This window comes from Coregonus clupeaformis, unplaced genomic scaffold, assembly GCF_020615455.1.
Source record: "Coregonus clupeaformis isolate EN_2021a unplaced genomic scaffold, ASM2061545v1 scaf0007, whole genome shotgun sequence".
Lineage (NCBI taxonomy): Eukaryota > Metazoa > Chordata > Actinopteri > Salmoniformes > Salmonidae > Coregonus > Coregonus clupeaformis.
In genome coordinates, this window is record NW_025533462.1 from 480,855 (window position 1) to 497,794 (window position 16,940).

At 47.1% G+C, this 16,940-nt stretch overlaps 1 protein-coding gene across 4 annotated transcripts in view; it reads right to left on the reverse strand.

Moving 5' to 3' along the window:
• The window catches only part of qkia (QKI, KH domain containing, RNA binding a), a 108,529-nt gene that overhangs the window by 32,508 nt on the left and 59,081 nt on the right, over positions 1-16,940 (reverse strand). For all 4 annotated transcript variants that reach the window (XM_041847147.2, XM_041847144.2, XM_041847145.2 and 1 more), the window contains exon 4: positions 7,961-8,104. In XM_041847147.2, coding sequence (XP_041703081.1) covers positions 7,961-8,104 — 144 coding nt within the window. The remainder of the gene's footprint in view (positions 1-7,960; positions 8,105-16,940) is intronic.

Sequence of the window (16,940 nt, forward strand, 5' to 3'; positions counted from 1 at the left end):
TCCCCCAACACGCTAAACACCACTACTGTCCCCCAACACGCTAAACACCACTACTGTCCCCCAACACGCTAAACGCCACTACTGTCCCCCAACACGCTAAACGTCACTACTGTCCCCCAACACGCTAAACACCACTACTGTTCCCCAACACGCTAAACACCACTACTGTCCCCCAACACGCTAAACACCACTACTGTCCCCCAACACGCTAAACACCACTACTGTCCCCCAACACGCTAAACACCACTACTGTCACCCAACACGCTAAACACCACTACTGTCCCCCAACACGCTAAACATCACTACTGTCCCCCAACACGCTAAACACCACTACTGTCCCCCAACACGCTAAACACCACTACTGCTATTTACGTGTGGCTAAGAGAGGGAGGTGTGATAGTGATGGGGTGGTGATGGGTGTGATGGGGTGGTAATGGTGGTGGTGGGTGTGATAGTGGTGGTGGGTGTGATAGTGGTGGTGGTGATGGTGATGGGTGTGATGGTGGCACGGGAAAACAAGACTGCAGGGCTTTCAACCTCCTAAAGAGGAAACCAATTGGTCAGGTTTTTAACAGATTTGAAAAGCTAATTACTGTGGTGGAAGTAATCTGAGAAGCAGCCCATTCTCTCCCTCTGATTCTGAGCTCTGATTCGCCCTCTGGAATATTTAGACATCAGCTCCTGGATTCAATTATCCAGAAGTCGTTTAGATGCATCTCCCTCTGCCATCGTTACTACCGGCGATTAACCGAGCGTGTCGTCAGCGGCACCAAAGTAATCTGACACCGGGTTTGGCCTTTACCGCAGCTTAGACTCCCACAATCTTCCAAAGCCTAGGGAGCATCTTGACAGGGGCGATGGGCATGCTGACAGTCTGGTAGGCCAATTCCGAAGACAAAAAAAAACATGAAAATAACATTATGCTGCTGCTGCCTGTGCCGTGTTAAACGTCGACATGAAGGCCAGCTGAGAAATAACAGCAGAAACTGCTGGATAACGCTAAAATAACCCACTGGAGGTAATAATAATAACAAGAATTTAGTGGGTGCTTATACAGTATTTGTTTTATCCCACACATGTACAAGTGTGTATTAATACGCATGAATTGGAAATGTGTTTTTTTACATATCCCGTTGATAACGGCATATGCAACATTAACTGCTAGGCTACCTGCCGCAAGGTTGTGAAAAGTTCGAGACACCATCGGAGACTGGGGTCACAGCCAGGGTCTGCCATTATCAACGGCGACCCTGAAGAAATTAGGGTTAAGTGCCTTGCTCATATGCGCATTGACAGATTTTTCACATTGTCGGCTCGGGGATTCGAACTAGCGACCTTTCGGTTACTGGCTCAACACTAACCGCTCCTTGCTGTACCTGAGCAGTAAGAAAATAACCTCAACTAATATCCATACTGTGGAGCTGATTTTCCATGGGAAATTATGTGTGTGGGTCTTACAGTGGGAGGCAGATGGCCAGAGTGATGGGCGACAGAGACATTCATTGATCGTCACGGTTGGGCATCTGAGCTGAAGACTTTGAGAGCGAAGCCTCGTCTTTACGGCAAGGGCACAGCGAGGAGAGGTAGTAATATTGTTACGGGGGTGAGCACCATCCATCAATTAAGCAAACAAATATAACGGTCAAGTACAACAAACTGATCAAATTAGGGCAATATATAATATATGACAGTTGGCAGCAGCTTGGTGTGAACGTGAATCCCTGCATACTTTTGTAAGTACCGTGGCAAATGTGTTCAGCCTTCCTAGCTTCTCCTTTTCAAGACTAGACCAAGTATCTCAATAGGGTATATTTCTATATGACAGCACTACACAAACCTTGCTGCATTGGATGTTAATGAAATGGTTTCTATAATAGCTAATACAGACACACACACACACACACACACATATATACACATATACACACACATATATTATATATATATATTATACATACATACACACCTACTCATTCCACGGTTTATCTTTATTTATCCTTGTCCTGTTGAAAAACAAATGATAGTCCCACTAAGCGCAAACCAGATGGGATGGCGTATCGCTGCAGAACGCTGTGGTAGCCATGCTGGTTAAGTGTGCCTTGAAATCTAAATAAATCACTGACAGTGTCACCAGCAAAGCATCCCCACACCATAACACCTCCTCCGCCATGCTTCACGGTGGGAACCACACATGCGGAGATCATCCGTTCACCTACTGTGCATCTCACGGCAGTTGGAACCAAAAATCTCAAATTTGGACTCATCAGACCAAAGGACAGATTTTCACCAGTCTAATGTCCATTGCTCATGTTTCTTGGCCCATACAAGTGTCTTCTTCTAATCGGTGTCCTTTAGTAGTGGTTTCTTTGCAGCAATTCGACCATGAAGGCCTGATTCACGCAGTCTCCTCTGAACAGTTGATGTTGAGATGTGTCTGTTACTTGAACTCTGAAGCATTTATTTGGGCTGAAATTTCTGAGGCTGGTAACTCTAATGAACTTATTCTCTGCAGCAGAGGTAACTCTGGGTCTTCCTTTCCTGTGGCGGTCCTCATGAGAGCCAGTTTCATCTGCACTTGAAGAAACTTTCAAAGTTCTTGAAATGTTCCATATTGACTGAGCTTCATGTTGTTTATTTTTGCTTATTTGAGCTGTTCTTGCCATAATATGGACTTGGTCTTTTACCAAATAGGGCTATATCCCCCCCCCCCTACCTTGTCACAACACAACTGATTGGCTCAAATGCATTAAGAAGGAAAGAAATTCCACAAATTAACTATTAACAAGGCACACCTGCATTCCTGGTGACTACCTAATTTATTTCACCTTTATTTAACCAGGTAAACCAGCTGAGAACAAGTTCTCATTTACAACTGCGACCTGGCCAAGATAAAGCAAAGCAGTGCGATAAAAACAACAACACAAGTGTTACATATGGGGTAAACAAAACATACAGTTAATAACACAATAGAAAATATATATACAGTGTGCAAATGTAGCAAGTTATGGAGGTAAGGCAATAAATAGGCCATAGTGCAAAATAATTACAATTTAGTATTAACACTGGAATGATAGATGTGCAAGAGATTATGTGCAAATAGAGATACTGGGGTGCAAATTAGCAAAATAAATACAATATGGGGATGAGGTAGTTGGGTGGGCTAATTTCAGATGGGCTGTGTACAGGTGCAGTGATCGGTAAGGTGCTCTGACAACTGATGCTGAAAGTTAGTGAGGGAGATAAGAGTCTCCAGCTTCAGAGATTTTTGCAGTTCGTTCCAGTTATTGGTAGCAGAGAACTGGAAGGAATGGCAGCCAAAGGAGGTGTTGGCTTTGGGGATGACCAGTGAGATATACCTGCTGGAGCGCATACTACGGGTGGGTGTTGCTATGGTGACCAATGAGCTAAGATAAGGCGGGGATTTGCCTAGCAGTGATTTATAGATTACCTGGAGCCAGTGGGTTTGGCGACGAATATGTAGTGAGGGCCAGCCAACAAGAGCGTACAGGTCACAGTGGTGGGTAGTATATGGGGCTTTGGTGACAAAACAGATGGCACTGTGATAGACTACATCCGATTTGCTGAGTAGAGTGTTGGAGGCTATTTTGTAAATGACATCGCCAAAGTCAAGGATCGGTAGGATAGACAGTTTTACGAGGGCATGTTTGGCAGCATGAGTGAAGGAGGCTTTGTTGCGAAATAGGAAGCCGATTCTAGATTTAACTTTGGATTGGAGATGCTTAATGTGAGTCTGGAAGGATAGTTTACAGTCTAACCAGATACCTAGGTATTTGTAGTTGTCCACATACTCTAGGTCAGACCCGCCGAGAGTAGTGATTCTAGTCGGGTGGGCGGGTGCCAGCAGCGTTCGATTGAAGAGCATGCATTTAGTTTTACTAGTGTTTAAGAGCAGTTGGAGGCTACGGAAAGAGTGTTGTATGGCATTGAAGCTCATTTGGAGGTTTGTTAACACAGTGTCCAATGAAGGGCCAGATGTATACAAAATGGTGTCGTCTGCGCAGAGGTGGATCTGAGAGTCACCAGCAGCAAGAGCGACATCATTGATATACACAGAGAAAAGAGTCGGCCCGAGAATTGAACCCTGTGGCACCCCCATAGACTGCCATAGGTCCAGACAACATGAAGCTGGTTGAGAGAATGCCAAGAGTGCGCAAAGCTGTGGCTACTTTGAAGAATCTCAAATATAAAATATATTTTAATTTGATTAACACTGTATTGGTTACTACATGATTCCATATGTGTTATTTCATAGTTTTGATGTCTTCACTATTATTCTACAAATATAGAAAATAGTAAACATAAAGAAAAACCCTTGAATGAGTAGGTGTGTCCAAACTTTTGACTGGTACTGTACACACACGCACACACATTGAGTGTACCCCCCTCTCTGATATCACTTTTGGGTGACACTCGGCTGTTTTGATCATCTCCTGCCTGCTTTGAGGTAATCACACTAACCCTAATCCGAGTGCCAATTCATCCATTCCTCTGTCACTGGGAACAGGAGGATCACATAGGCTACCTGGCTCGAATCACTTTGACTAGGATGCCACAGGGGGTTAGTGCAGGTGCTCTGCAGGGCTATGCTGGAGGCAGTGTTTAGGGTCTTATTACCCAGTAGACATGACATGAGAGCAAGGCTCTGTGGCACACATCAGCAGCAAGATGAGGCGGGTGGCAGTGGGGTTGAGGGGAGAGAGGAGGGGGTGTGAAGGGCTGGATCAGTAGTATAAAGCCACACTTGAAAGAGCAGCTCAATCAAACTCCCCCTCCCGTCATTTCTTGTCTCTCATCTCTCCCTCCAGTTTGTGGGGAGTTGAAAAGTTCACGGGACCGGGAGCTGTGAGGCGGAATAGCTGAACCTTTGCAACTTCCCATCAGCACCCTCTCCTTGCTGTCAGTCAAGCTCCCTGGCTCGTGGGGTGGGAGTGGTCTAGAGAGGGGTGGGACATACGTCACACCACCCACAACGCCTGTTTCAATATCAGCCAACACATAAATCAACTAGCAGAGGCTCCCATTTCAATTTCAAACTGCCATCAGAAATCAGGCTTACTTACTTCAGCACAAGGGTGTCAGTTTTTGTTACAAGACGAGGCTGAAATAGCTATTGCCACAAGGCCAAACAGACAACTATAGTCAGCGTCTCATCCTTCTCTCAAGACAACAACCCCAGCCAGGTCTGACGGGGAGCGTAAAGAATTTCCTTGAAAGTAAAAAAAAACTGTGACCCCATTTGTTTCCCAAGCGATTTAATAAAGACACTTTCACGCTGCCAAATGCAGAGAAGATGCCCTTCATTAAAAAGTGTGTTGCTGGGTAGACATTGCCACAGCTTTAATCCAATTTAGTTTAGCACGTTAAAGGGCATTACTGCCAGCCCGGGCTGCCCACCCACCCACGGTGACAATGACAACACTAGAGAGGAGAGAGAAGAGAGAGAGAGCCCCTGGGGGACTTAATGGGGAGATAAACCCCAATGAGCCTCCATTCTGGGAAGCCACAAAGGACTATCACAAGTAATAGTAGAGATACTCCACTTAGCCAACAACAAACTAGGCAGCTTCACGGCAGCTTCTGAACTATATTTTTTAGCCCTACATAGAAATGGAAGGGGCTTGTCGCTGTGCTGATACGAACTGGCACAACGCCAGCGAGGGTTGTATAATAGGGAAATTACTTTTGAATTACTAGAACGGATCATTAACTAAACTTTCCTGTGATAAAAGGTAGAGGGAAAACCTCCATTACTGCTCTCCTCACTTGACATCAAAGTGAGCTTACGCATGACAGCATAACGTAAGATATATTTACGGAAGAATTCTATTTCTGGTGACACTCAGCTTGACTATAAGCGTGGCTCTTTGCGGCTGATTACTTCAGAGGGGAAGCGAGGGATGAGCGGTGTACATGCATGTTTATTCATCTCCCGCCCACCCTGGCTGACAGTGACTCATGCTGCGTCATCCACACAGACAGTACAGTCACTCGCCGCCATCGCTGCTTCAACCTCTGGTGTCGTACGCCGTGAGAGGTTGAAATTCTTCCTCGCTCATAAACAGCAACAAAGAGAAATGGGAATGATGGAGGATTGAGGATTCATCTCAAAACAAGGGAGAAAGGAATTGAGCTGAGGCTTTATTCTCTCTGTTGCCAATGGACTGAAACCATTCTAGTGATGCCAGGGCTCTGGGAGAGAGTGTAACCAAACTGTGCCGGGGGTCCCTGCGTGGTGACGTGATGGGCCCCTGATGGCCCCCGTCCATCCCCTGAAATAAACCCGTTTACGAAAGGGTGGCGGCTTGGCCTGCTGAGCCTTGGCCCAGTTTCCGCGGGTCAGCACCCCCTCCACCTCGCTTCCTGACAGGGGATCCGGAGGTGCAGCTGTCCGGCCGGTCTGTTCGCCGCGGGCAACCGGGCACTGCGGCTGCGCAGTCCATGCCTCCTGATGGCCATCTCCGGCATCATGTGAGGAAGTGAACGCAGGGGAAATATGGCGCTCACACTCTCACAGGGCGCATACTGCCGTCTGTTTTTTCCACTGGGTTGAGGATGAAAGTGACATGCCTTGTTCTAGTCCTTTCTCCAGGCAAACTGAAATGTTGGCTTATCGTGATAGCCTGCTTGTGTTCATGTTTACAGCTACCCCACTGTGTAACACAGACTAGGGGAGTGCCGACCTGGCCATACTCATATTTGTAATCATAACCGTAAATTGGCAGTTGATAGTCTGATCGGATGATTCTCAAGATCGGAAAACACAAAAGCGTTTTAATATGCCTAAGTAGATGTTGGCAAAATAGCCATCTCCCTGCCGGTTTCTAGACCAGAAAAGCTGCAGATTAGGAGCAGAGGGTGTATCTGTCTCTTCAACTTGCTGTGGGAAGACAAGTTTGTGGTCACTCCGTCAGAACGCACATCAGCGTTTTCCCCTTTTCCCTTACCCTCGCCCCGCTTGTTAGATACTTTGCTAGCAAACGTCCTCGCCATTTGATTTATCGTAGTAGCAGGCTAACAGGAGACAGCAATCTATATGATCACACTGAAACATGTGAGGAGAAGTGAGCAGGTGAAATTATGAAGCTAAGTGAGTAGAAGGAGAAATACAGCTTCGCTATATCCAATCAGAGCAGCAGGATCAATGTACAGCCCGCCCTTCTCTTTACAGATAGGCAAACTAGCCAGTTGACTTATTTAGACCACACAAAATCTCACTTAATTGAAAGATGCCCGCTGGCACCCAAAAATATATTTTTTCCCTATCACGGAAAATAACAAAATAAATAGGATAAATCAGGACAATTGCCCATTACTAACCCTCATGGCAGTACTACTCACCGCGGGCACCAAACTGACTAACCCTCATGGCAGTACTACTCACTGCGGGCACCAAACTGACTAACCCTCATGGCAGTACTACTCACTGCGGGCCTTAAACTGACTAACCCTCATGGCAGTACTACTCACCGCGGGCACCAAACTGACTAACCCTCATGGCAGTACTACTCACTGCGGGCCTTAAACTGACTAACCCTCATGGCAGTACTACTCACCGCGGGCACCAAACTGACTAACCCTCATGGCAGTACTACTCACGCGGGCCTTAAACTGACTAACCCTCATGGCAGTACTACTCACCGCGGGCACCAAACTGACTAACCCTCATGGCAGTACTACTCACTGCGGGCCTTAAACTGACTAACCCTCATGGCAGTACTACTCACGGCGGGCCTTAAACTGACTAACCCTCATGGCAGTACTACTCACCGCAGGCACCAAACTGACTAACCCTCATGGCAGTACTACTCACCGCGGGCACCAAACTGACTAACCCTCATGGCAGTACTACTCACTGCGGGCCTTAAACTGACTAACCCTCATGGCAGTACTACTCACGGCGGGCCTTAAACTGACTAACCCTCATGGCAGTACTACTCACCGCAGGCACCAGGAGCTTCTTGACCTCCTCTAAGGCTCTCTTCATCTTCATCTCGGAGCGCGTCTGTGTGTCCTCCACCGTGATCAGGACGTGCAGCTCCTCGTTCAGATGTTCCCAGTTGGGCTTGCCTCTGTTCTGCTCCTCCTGCGAAAGACAAGAAGCGAGAGAATAGAGAGATTTGAGTGGATGGGGGGCAGCAGCGTGACAGGCCAAGGCCCTTTAGAAATCTGGCTTCAACTTTGAAAGGACATACTGCTTTATTAGAGCCCCACATCAAAAGGGTGACAGCTATTCCTATAGCAATTCAAAATCTGAGGAGAATGTATGTACATCAGAGGGCCGCAGGGTTTTAATCTGACCAACCTTTTCAGAGGAGACCTACAGTGCTGTCGACACACTGACATGGTGGGTGGGTGAGACAGGACAATTGGGCCCAGGTAACAATGGGCCCCTGAGAGAGCCGTTTACCTCACTCTGAAAAGGGGGACGCGAAGCACTTCGAGGTGTTAAATTGTGACAGTGGTGCTCCTCAAAAAGGAAGGACAGGCTTTATTCACAAGCTGATGATCAAGCCGCGTGGAAGCTTAAGAGGGCCATTTCAATCTGAACACAATGGGGCCCAGCGTTAGACTCATGGCAGTACTACTCACGGCGGGCCTTAAACTGCGTTAGACTGGCGAGGCTGCGAGTGAGGAAAAGGAATAGGTCAATTCAATATGTAAGTCTTCACACCTAGCTTTAAAACCCCCCGCATACCTATCTTTAAAAAAAACCTGCACACTCAATTCTGACACACTCTCCCAATTTACCTGGTTCTTTTGAGACGTTTGCTGACAGCGCTGCGCCGCACAAAGAGCTCTAAAAAGCTTTGGGTCACACCGGTATGGCAGCTTACCATTGTGTGTGTGTGTAGGGGGGTCTTAGCTCACCATTTCCTCTAAGCCTTTGTGACTATGAACGTTTACTAATACGCCGCGCCAAGCCAGAGTGGAGATGGCATGCTGCCGATCGCCCGCCTCCTCTGCTGAGAGCGAGCCGTTGCCATGATACTGCTCTTTGCCACACTCCGCCGTCTCACACGAACACAGTGGGAAAATTAAGTTCAATATTCCTCTCTCGTGTTTACCTTTTCCACATGGGGAGCAGGGCATATTTTTAAACTGGCAGAAGCCAAAATGATTTCACAATGGGCTGTTTGCTTGTGGCCTATTGTCGAGTCACGGTGATGGTGAGTCAACAGTTTGTTGAGGGATGGACACGAGCTAACTGTCATTTTTAGGTGTGTGTGACTGCGAGAGAGAGGAGATGGGGAGTGAATGAACACTAAACAGAGAGACAGCTGAAACCAGCTGAGAGACATACTGCCAAGTAATGGAGTTTGCCAAAATATGAACATTATGACAACGTCTATAAAAGGCAATGACTTGCTTGTGTGGCGCCCTGAACCTCCCGTCTAAACTTGAGCTCAATAAATCCTAGACCAAGGTTATGCTCTTAACACTGAAGACGCCACACATTTGACTGGTCCCTTCTGGTTTGTTTTATTGGAAGAGGAAAGTTCCATAGCCCTCGACAGGGGTAGCTGGTGTGGTCAGCTGGTGACTTATTCACCTGGGCGAGTCTAAAAAATACTATTTATATCAACACGGTGTCGGAATGCAAATTTCACAACTAAGCGACTTTTGTAGCCAGCCGTGCCTCTAGCTCGCCCAGTCCCCAAGGGTTCCTGAATAGCACCTCTTAGCCACGGGTGATGGGACTTGGGGGGCAACAGAGGGCATGACAGGCTAAGTAAGGTAAGGCTAGCTATGCCCGGAACAAAGGAGCTACACTTAAACGTTTACAGAGGTCTCTTAAATACCTGTCAGAAGGAACTAAAAAAGGGGGAACTAAACGTTGAAGGTCTAATAAATATCGCAACAGTCCCAAATGCTCTTGCCATGTCCAAGCGTTTCTGGATTTCACCTCCATCTATTCCAAGAAGAGCACTAGAGGAACTATCTGTAGACATTTCTGCTTTTCTCATTAGTCTAAAAGCTTTTATACAAGCTTCATAAAGCATGAGAAAGCATTGGTTAAATCAAGACATATCACCTCTAAAATGCTGAACGACAATCCAAGTCCCCTCCTCCTCCCTTCTACAGACCTCTGGAGACCTTCTCCCATTCCTCACTTCCCTCGTCAGCTCATCACTGACCACTGGCTGTCTCCCCTTTGATTTCAAAATGGCATAAGTTGCTCCCCTCCTCAAGAAGCAAACACTTGACATCGTGAACCATCAGATCCTCCTCGCCACCCTTTCAGGGCTGGGCATCTCAGGCTCTGCACACTATTGGATTGCATCCTACCTGGCAGGCCGTTCCTACCAGGTGACGTGGAGAGGATCTGTGACTGCACCACATACTCTCCCTACTGGTGTCCACCAGGGCTCTGTTCTAGGCCCTCTCCTCATCTCGGTATACACCAAGTCACTCGGCGCAGTCATATCACCACATGGTCTGTCCTATCATTGTTATGCGGATGACACTCAACGACTTTTCTCATTCACCCCTTCTGACACCCAGGTGGCTACACGCATCGCTGCGTGCCTGGCAGATATCTCAGCCTGGATGTCGGCTCACCACCTCAAGCACAACTTCCTCCTTGGGAAGGCCTGCCCGCTCCAAGACCTCTCCATCACGGTTGACAACTCCCAGAGTGCAAAGAACCCTTGGCGTGACTCTGGACAACACCCTGTCGTTCTCTGCCAACATCAAAGCAGTGACTCGCTCCTGCAGGTTCATGCTCTACAACATCCGTAGAGTACGACCCTACCTCACACAAGAAGCAGCGCAGGTCCTAATCCAGGCACTTGTCATCTCCCATCTGGACTACTGCAATTCGCTGTTGGCTGGGTTCCCCACTTGTGCCATCAAACCCCTGCAACTTATCCAGAATGCTGTAGCCCGCCTGGTGTTCAACCTTCCCAAATTCTCCAATGCCACCACGCTCCTCTGCACACTCCACTGGCTTCCAGTCGAAGCTCGCATCCACTACAAGACCATGGTACTTACCTATGGAGCAGCAATGGTGGAACCAGCTTCCCCCTGAAGCTAAGACCACAGATTCCATGGCCATCTTCCAAAAACATCTCAAACCCTACCTCTTCAAAGAGTATTTTAAATAATCCCAAAGCAACCCCCCCACCCCCCTCACACCTCCTCCTCACCCTTTTGTGAACTAAACATTTGCATTTGAGTGTTTCCCCTTACTAATTCCAAATTTGCTGTTATCTACTTTGAGGAAAAATAAAAATGTATTTACTATGACTGTGATATGTGGTTGTCACACCTAGCTATCTTAAGATGAATGCACTAACTAAGTCGCTCTGGATAAGAGCGTCTGCTAAATGACTAAAATGTAAAAGCTTGTTGTGCCAAATGTGCAATCAAACCTATCAATTGCCAATCCAGTTGATAGCTTGAGCATTAAATCTAGAGAGCTGAACCAATCCGAGCTGGCACAAGACGTTGAAATTCTGGGCCTTGCACTGACGGTTCATTCAACTTGGAACTCACACTTCACTTGCAGATTCTGTGGTGACTTTGCCCTTTCTGTGATGAGGTGTTGCATTGCAGTGAGCCGCATATGAAGACCTGGTTAGAGGAAACGACAAACTAAGCCCTGAAAACCAATTTTTAAAAATGACACAGAAAGAGCTGCTGTTTTCATAACCACCTTCAAAAGGGAGTTCTTCAGGAGTTGGGCTGTGATCATAGTAGCATGAACACATGGTCTCCAGCCTCTTTTTTCCACATGTATTTGCTGTGGAGTCCCTCCCTGATTTAGGCCTCGTTTGATCAGAGGATGAAGCGTCATTTTACATTTACATTTAAGTAAGGTAGCTTAGTGGTTAAGAGCGTTGTGCCAGTAACCGAAAGCTCGCTGGTTCTAATCCCCGAGCCGACTAGGTGAAAAATCTGTCGATGTGCCCTTGAGCAAGGCACTTAACCCTAATTGCTCCTGTAAGTCGCTCTGGATAAGAGCGTCTGCTAAATGACTAAAATGTAATGTAAAATGTAAATTTAGCAGACGCTCTTATCCAGAGGGACTTACAGTTAGTGAGTGCATACATTATTTTATTTTTCATACTGGCCCGCCGTGGGAATTGGCGTTGCAAACGCCATGCTCTACCAACTGAGCTACATCCCTGCCGGCCATTCCCTCCCCTACCCTGGACGACGCAGGGCCAATTATGCGCCGCCCCATGGGTCTCCCGGTCGCGGCCGGCTACGACAGAGCCTGGATTCGAACCAGGATCTCTAGTGGCACAGCTAGCACTGCGATGCAGGGCCTTAGACCACTGCGCCACTCGGGAGGCGTCATCCCAGGGACAAGTTATTATCCTGTGTTTGTCTCCCGTCTGCTCCTATTCTATCTGCTCTGTCACATCAATGATGGTGATGTGGAGGGAACAGAGCGGTGACTTAAGATGACTGACTGTTCACATTATGAGAGGTGCTTCGTTATTGAGAACGGCCATTAAACTTTGCATTGCCTTTTTTTTTTTTTAAAGGTACAGGTTATCAAGTGAACAATTACCTAAAATCGGTCCTCTTTCTAACAACGCTCAAGGCCCATGGGGGGAAATGGGGCTGGAGTCAATATGTGCAGCCTCAAACTTCTAATTGACTTGACTGCATTTTTGTGATCTTTTACTTAATAGACTTTAAATAGACGCTGACCTACAGTGAGGGAAAAAAGTATTTGATCCCCTGCTGATTTTGTACGTTTGCCCACTGACAAAGACATGATCAGTCTATAATTTTAATGGTAGGTTTATTTGAACAGTGAGAGACAGAATAACAACAACAAAATCCAGAAAAATGCATGTCAAAAATGTTATCAATTGATTTACATTTTAATGAGGGAAATAAGTATTTGACCCCCTCTCAATCAGAAAGATTTCTGGCTCCCAGGTGTCTTTTATACAGGTAACGAGCTGAGATTAGGAGCACACTCTTAAAGGGAGTGCTCCTAATCTCATCTTGTTACCTGTATAAAAGACACCTGTCCACAGAAGCAATCAATCAATCAGATTCCAAACTCTCCACCATGGCCAAGACCAAAGAGCTCTCCAAGGATGTCAGGGACAAGATTGTAGACCTACACAAGGCTGGAATGGACTACAAGATCTTCGCCAAGCAGCTTGGTGAGAAGGTGACAATAGTTCGTGCGATTATTTGCAAATGGAAGAAACACAAAAGAACTGTCAATCTCCCTCGGCCTGGGGCTCCATGCAAGATCTCACCTCGTGAAGTTGCAATGATCATGAGAACAGTGAGAAATCAGGCCAGAACTACACGGGAGGATCTTGTCAATGATCTTAAGGCAGCTGGGACCATAGTCACCAAGAAAACAATTGGTAACACACTACGCCGTGAAGGACTGAAATCCTGCAGCGCCCGCAAGGTCCCCCTGCTCAAGAAAGCACATATACAGGGCCGTCTGAAGTTTGCCAATAAACATCTGAATGAAAGTGTTGTGGTCAGATGAGACCAAAATCAAGCTCTTTGGCATCAACTCAACTCGCCGTGTTTGGAGGAGGAGGAATGCTGCCTATGAACCCAAGAACACCATCCCCACCGTCAAACATTTTGCTTTGGGGGTGTTTTTCTGCTAAGGGGACAGGACAACTTCACCGCATCAAAGGAACGATGGACGGGGCCATGTGCCGTCAAATCTTGGGTGAGAACCTCCTTCCCTCAGCCAGGGCATTGAAAATGGGTCGTGGATTGGTATTCCAGCATGACAATGACCCAAAACACACGGCCAAGGCAACAAAGGAGTGGCTCAAGAAGAAGCACATTAAGGTCCTGGAGTGGCCTAGCCAGTCTCCAGACCTTAATCCCATTGAAAATCTGTGGAGGGAGCTGAAGGTTCGAGTTGCCAAACGTCAGCCTCGAAACCTTAATGACTTGGAGAAGATCTGCAAAGAGGAGTGGAACAAAATCCCTCCTGAGATGTGTGCAAACCTGGTGGCCAAATACAAGAAACGTCTGACCTCTGTGATTGCCAACAAGGGTTTTGCCACCAAGTACTAAGTCATGTTTTGCAGAGGGGTCAAATACTTATTTCCCTCATTAAAATGCAAATCAATTTATAACATTTTTGACATGCGTTTTTCTGGATTTTTTTGTTGTTATTCTGTCTCTCACTGTTCAAATAAACCTACCATTAAAATTATAGACTGATCATGTCTTTGTCAGTGGGCAAACGTACAACATCAGCAGGGGATCAAATACTTTTCCCCCCTCACTGTATGTGTATAGCCAAAGAGTCTATGTATGCCATTAGACACCTCCCATTCAAGGTTACACACAGTACATGTGACACAGGCATCCACCAGAACAGAAGTTCCTTGAATAAGCCACAGCTCTATAAGCCACAGAGACCACCTGCCACCAACAGCCCAGCGGCGTCCTTGGGGCTCCCGTCCCCTGCAGCCACGACTCCATTTGTCTCACGTCAAATCCCCAGTCTGCCTAGTTCTCCATACTGGGGAGTCCATTTATCACATACCTCCCCCTCTTCCTCTCCTCCTACTCCCCCTCTCCCTGTCGCTCCACTGCTCCAGCCACTGGCGGGCTGGGCAAGCCCCTGGAGGGAGCTGCAAACTGAATTATTGAGAGCCGGAAAACAGTGGCTCCTGAATAAAAAGACTGCATTATCCCCCCCCACCCCTCTGTTTCCAGGGAAGTCTGGGAGAACACCAGGAGGTTCAGGGAGGGGAAACATTTACATTTACATTTTAGTCATTTAGCAGACGCTCTTATCCAGAGCGACTACAAATTGGTGCATTCACCCTATAGCCAGTGGGATAACCACTTTACAATTATACTTTTTTTTGGGGGGGGGGGGGGTAGAAGGATTACTTTATCCTATCCCAGGTGTTCCTTAAAGAGGTGGGGTTTCAAATGTCTCCGGAAGGTGGTGAGTGACTCCGCTGTCCTGGCGTCGTGAGGGAGCTTGTTCCACCATTGGGGTGCCAGAGCAGCGAACAGCTTTGACTGGGCTGAGCGGGAACTATGCTTCCGCAGAGGAAGGGGAGCCAGCAGGCCAGAGGTGGATGAACGCAATGCCCTCGCCTGGGTGTAGGGACTGATCAGAGCCTGAAGGTACGGAGGTGCCGTTCCCCTCACTGCTCCATAGGCAAGCACCATGGTCTTGTAACGGATGCGAGCTTCAACTGGAAGCCAGTGGAGTGTGCGGAGGAGGGGGGTGACGTGAGAGAACTTGGGAAGGTTGAACGGAAACGAAAGACTGACTGACCGAGGAGAGGAAGAGAGACAAAGGGATCCCTGGTTATGTGGTAGGAACTCTCTCCTGAGTGGTACTGTTGGCTTCAGTGCTGGGGGTGACAATGAGAGGTGGGGGAGGTTTCATTGATTCATATTTGTTTATTAAGACTTATTTGACCAGGTAAGTTGATTGAGAACCCATTCTTATCTGCAGTAACGCCCCCGCCGCCTTCCACACCTACCCCAGCCCTGGGTGAGCCTGTACATTTCTGCCTCCGAAATTCTCTCTTAAACGAGGCGGCACAATCTATATTTTGAATCTTTTGTTATTCCCCTTTTTATATGACATGCTCTTAAAAGCATCGTCCTCGTCTTTTCCAGACTCATATTTATTAGAAGCAGTTAAAACTGCTGGACCGTTTATAGGCCTGTAATTGCAGCGAGCGTTGGACAGGTCTAAGGGCCATAGAGAGACAAATGAAGGAAAATAAGATACCCTGGGTCATCAAGCCTTAAGATTATAAAAGTAATCAGAGATAAATTAAATGAGCCGAGAGGAGCCATCTTTGGGGCGAGCCATGCTTCTAAATTAGGTGTATGAAACCTAACGCTCACTTAATCGAATTCTAAAAGACAGAACAAGCAAAAAACCTAACCAGTGCTGTGATAATGAACAGACTCCAAAAGGACATGAATAGAAATACAAAAAAAGAAGCCAAGAATGACGGTGGTAGTAAAGAAAGAGAGAAGAGAGAATCCACCCTTAGAGCTATAAACCGGCGCTTCTAGGATTGAGGCTCCAGTGGGAATCTCCACCGTTGTTGCTTTCTGTTGCTGCCTCTCTTCCAGGGAAGCAGCCACGCCTCCAGGCAGGCAGGGGGTCCCTTGTGGAGGGGATAAAGTACATTTCCCCCACCTTACTTATGCAAATAAACTGGAATGGATATCTGCTGCCTGACATTAACTACACTGAGGGGGGAGAGGAAGAGTGGGGGGAGAACCGCAGGTAGCCTAGCGGTTAAGAGTGTTGGGCCAGTAACAAAAAGGTTGCTGGTTCAAATACCCAACCTGACTAGGTGGAAAATCTGTTGATCTGCCCTTGAGCAAGGCACCTAACCCTAATTGCTCCTGTAAGTCTCTCTGGATAAGGGCGTCTGCTAAATGACTAAAATGAGCACGTTTGGCTTCGAAATAATGTGATGTCGCATTGTCAAAGCACCTGCATATGTTTTGAAAGGTGTCTCAGAAATGGCTGGCATTTGCTTTAAAAATATCTCTGAAATATCTATGACTATCTATAATGAGGAAAAGTGAAAAGTGACAGATTCCACTGTGGATAGATCAGCTATATGCTCTCATTGATCAGTCCAATGTTATGTTTGACCCTTCCTCTAGTTGGGTCGCCATCGTACATCCAGGGATTCTGAGATGATGATGCAGGCGGCCATCTTTGACTGCCGCCACCGTGATGTCTGTGCCCTTTCAGAAATCAACACAGCACCGCGGCCAAGCCAAGAAAAGAGCCATCACCTGGCCCGAGCTTACCCCGGCCACTTTCCACTGAGCAGCCTTTCCATAACCTAGAGTCATGTGTTTCTTACACTTTAAGTAGGTTGTTTGTATGTTGCACTGTTATCTGGTAAGGCTATAGTAACATTTTTAGTTCTCCACACGTAGTAAGAAATCAAAATGGACGTTTT